General features: G+C 43.8%; 1 protein-coding gene across 1 annotated transcript in view; it reads right to left on the minus strand.

Annotated features, from left to right (window-relative positions):
• BFSP2 (beaded filament structural protein 2, phakinin) overlaps positions 1–3976 on the minus strand; it is a gene marked incomplete at both ends in the record, with an annotated part of 18894 nt that extends 14918 nt beyond the window's left edge. The window contains one exon of the mRNA XM_009079623.1: positions 3839–3976. Coding sequence (XP_009077871.1) covers positions 3839–3976 — 138 coding nt within the window. The remainder of the gene's footprint in view (positions 1–3838) is intronic.
• Between the last annotated feature and the right edge of the window lie 84 nt (positions 3977–4060).

Below are 4060 nucleotides of genomic sequence, written 5' to 3' on the forward strand. Positions count from 1 at the left end.
TACATCAGATACTTTTAATTACACAGGACTGCATCAAAGAATGCCTGGTTCTCAGAGCAGGACATGCCTCCTGAAGAAATGATCTATAAAACTGTAATGTTGCCCAAGCACAAGGAGAAAACCTCACACCCCCTCACAGCTGCATGTGAAGGCAGCCCAAGGTTACCCTGTTGGAGGTGGCTGAGAGAACATAATTAAAGCTAATTTATTGTCATCCTCTCTACATCAGTTGATCAAGCTTTGTGCCATTTTGTGGGAGTGTGTTCTGCTCTTAGATGATCAGCAGAATGCTATTTCACTCATTTACAGACAGTGATCACAGATTGTGATGCGTTAGAGTGTTACAGGTAACACTCTGTGTCTCTCCTGGCACTGCAGCAATAAATTACTGGATGCAAGTCCAAATGTGGCAATTCCTTGGGCTGTTAGACCTGTATATTCTCCAGGCTTAATATTAACACTGAGCAAACACAGATAGTAAGGCCAAGTGCAAATAAAAGTAGCTCTATAGAAAAACTCAGGAGATCTTTCAAATGCTCTCAACCATGCCCAGGATGTCATGATCAGCTGCAGCTGATAAAATTGCTCCAGGATGTTGATTACTTCTTCTGCTTTTGTGTTTACTCCTGTGATCTGAACTGTGCTATGTGCCATCTCATGGGCAAAGTAAGTCTGTCTCACATGCAGCCGTAATTGAATGGTCACAGAGGCTGAGCTACCCGCTTCTCTCCATAAACTCACTGAGATTGTTTCAAACATCTACTTTTCCCAGGTGCTGACCTGCTCCATGAGAAGGAATTGCCATTGGAAACAACCTCTTATTCAGCAGAAGACACACATTTGATTAGAGATAGAACTTTCCACAAGAAGACCAGGATGATGCCTGGTGAAGAGGAATATTCGCAGGGTAAAATTTATATTTCTGTCTCATTAATTCCTCTTCGCAAGGATATCTCATTTCCCTCTTTTCCTGCAAAAATCCTTCCATTTTGCACCTGCCCCAATTAGTGTGTGCCCACCTGCTCTGCTAAAAGCCAGCTGCCCAGGTGGACAATTAATGCTGCAAGATGGATAGTGGCTTGGCATCATTCAACTCCTGCCAGTGATCTTCGGATGCAGTCATAGCTCTGACAATTGCAGGGAAACACAGGTGTTTTTTCCCGAGGGACCCTCCACACATACCCACTGTGCCACTTGCTTACACATATTTGCCCCTCGCTCTGTATTTGGGAGATATGCTGGCACCCACTTGTTTTTGCTGGGAAGACAACTACGCAAAATTTGGAATGCTGGAGCACATCCCAGGAAGGACAGGACCGAGATGGGATGTCAGGTCTGCTGAGGTCTCTCCTGAGCCACTGTGGAGATTTCTGATTTTGAGACCAGGAGGGTCCTACATGTCTGTATCCTTGTCTTCTCACTAGAAGGGCAAGAGAAAGGGGCTTATGTCTGGATCTCCTCCCAGTTCTGTATTTCTATTTGCTTCTTGTTCAAAAACTGTTCCTATCATGAGTGCTTGGGTAAAACCAGGTGGCTGCTCAAGAGGCTTTCTACCCCAAAACTTTCACAGCTGCTTCACGTGAATGACACCGAGGAGTTTTACGGCTGCCAGGCATCCCTAACAGCTGAACGTATGGAGCTGGCTGGGAATCAAAACAAATGCTCAGATTTTACAGGAGGCTGAAAATAGGACATATCACTCTTAAAGAAATTAAGGTGGATGTGGACATCTACAGAAAAACAAAATATATCTACCAAAATTACATCTAGAAACGTATCTGACTATTATCTCTCATTTCTGCTACACCTCGCAACCGAAAGCCTTTTACTTTTCTGACTGGGATGTGTCATGGCTGGCAGGAGGGTTCTGACTTCATGTGATTTCAGCTGTTTCCCCAGCAACTGATTCTGAAATTAATTCAATAAATATGACAGTTTTGATGTTGATGCTGGCATAATTTTGCCAATTAGCTCTAGGATGAATGAGTTAATTGGTGTTTGGGCTGGATGAGGTCCTACTTTTGTTTCTGGTTAGATGCTTAGTAAAAAAAAAAAAAGAGTGAAGAAATCTATTAATCAGAATTGTATAAAACAACTTGGATCATATCTGTGAAAGACAAAAGCCACTAAGTGATGCCTCTTTTATTGATTCAGTTGAAGTAATTTGGGAAACTTTATGTGTTCTCTAATGTGTTTTGATGGTTAAAAAGATATGGATGATGCTAATCTTTTTCTCTTATTTTCTATGATACTCACAAATGCTATTGCTACATAGCTTTATTTTTCTGATTTTTACATAGGAAAACCCCAGCATTCAACTTGGATTTCATTATGAGATACTCTTATTTACTCATAAAAAAAGAAAGGTAGAGGCAAGGTGGAAGGATAACTATAAGGAATGGTCAAAAGGAAAACAATCTGAATGAAAAATTATTACATGAACAGATTCATCTGCATTGCAATGTTGGGATTTTATAGAAAGAAAAATCAAACCGTCCTTCCTAAAGTACCTACAGTTCTACATATTTGGTCTTAACCATAAGTCCCGATAGGTTTTACAGGTGAGGTCTATAATTGCACAATGGAACACTCATCTGGAAAACATGGGATGGCAGCTGCAAAGCACTAATTCTCTGCCCCCCATCGATGTCCCCATCTGCCTCACTGAGATAATAGGTTTGAGGGGGTGGCTTTTCAGAGCAGCTAGTCCCTTCAGGAAGCTTGATAGGAATAGCAGCAGCAATGTCATTTACCCGTACATAAAGGCAGCATCTTTGAAAGTTGGTGCTTAACTGGGCATTTCTGCTGACATGATCTTTGTACGACAGCTTATGCTGCCACGTTCAGAGTTCAAACGACGTTTGTAGTATCGTGGGTAAAGACCTACCCTAAAAATGCAGAATAAAACTGGCCAGCCCAAGGTAAAACACACAATTATCCTAGGGAACTTCAAGTTGGCTTTCAGGCTTTCTGAAGACCTGCTGACAGCCTTTTCTGCCCCTGCACAAGTGTTGCTGGGTGTGTAAGATCGTGGTCTCCAGCTCTTCAGAGTCCCATCCACTCCCACTGGCTGGGAGTTGCAAAGCCAGGACTCGTGTGGTACACTGAGACCTCGGCTGACAGAGCCCTGTATTGCTGCAAGCAGGACATCAGTCTGCAAAGTCTTACTGGTCTTACTGGTCAGCACTGTTTCTTGTCCATGAGGTCAATACAGACACCATTTAGCACCCCCACAATAAACATTTGTGCTGTAAGGAGAAGGTGGGAGGAAGGGATGGTGCGGTGATGACAAAAGGAAGGAAAGGAGTCACTCATTTGTAGCCATGTAATTATTATTTTTAAATAAATAGAGCTTTTGAAAATGTGATTAAGCAAACAAGGGAATAAAGTAAAAATCTGAATTGCTAATTAAAAAAAAAACCAACGTACTTGTAATTATATCATGTTGAGGGATAACCTAATTCAGTCCTAGCAGTTTTCTTTTAATAATTTTGATGCTCAGTGTAATAACCACAGATTAAAAAAAATGAAAAAAAAGGAAAAACCCCCACCCATTCCAATCAGCCCAGACTGCGGCGCCTTGGGGTGCATTTCAATCGCTCCCATGTGCAGGATGCCTGAGGCAATTCTCCCGCTTAATAGGCATTTTCCACAACACACTGTGAAATGATAACGCTAATTATCATGAAGATAGATTTGAAACCCTCTGTCTAGGGCACCTCGCGTTGAAATCAGGCAGCATTCATCAGCGGCATCACCCCTCGCCGCTCAGGGCTGCTAACGACTCGTTCAGCATCCCTCGTCCCCCCGCGGCTGCCGACGGCTCTCCGGCACCCACCTGGTGGTAAATCGCCTCCCAGTTCTCCCGCAGCGCTCCCCAGCTGCCCACGCTGGCCGCCTTCTTGTCGAGATAGACTCGGATGTGCTCCTCCAGCTCCTGGTTGACCTGCTCGAGCGCTCGCACCTTCTCGATGTACTCCACCAAGCAACCATTGAGGCTTTCGTAGGAGAGACCTCTGCCCTTGTCCAACCCTGGGGCCAGGGGCACAGCGGAGGCTGA

Source organism: Acanthisitta chloris, unplaced genomic scaffold (genome assembly GCF_000695815.1).
Source record: "Acanthisitta chloris isolate BGI_N310 unplaced genomic scaffold, ASM69581v1 scaffold3148, whole genome shotgun sequence".
Lineage (NCBI taxonomy): Eukaryota > Metazoa > Chordata > Aves > Passeriformes > Acanthisittidae > Acanthisitta > Acanthisitta chloris.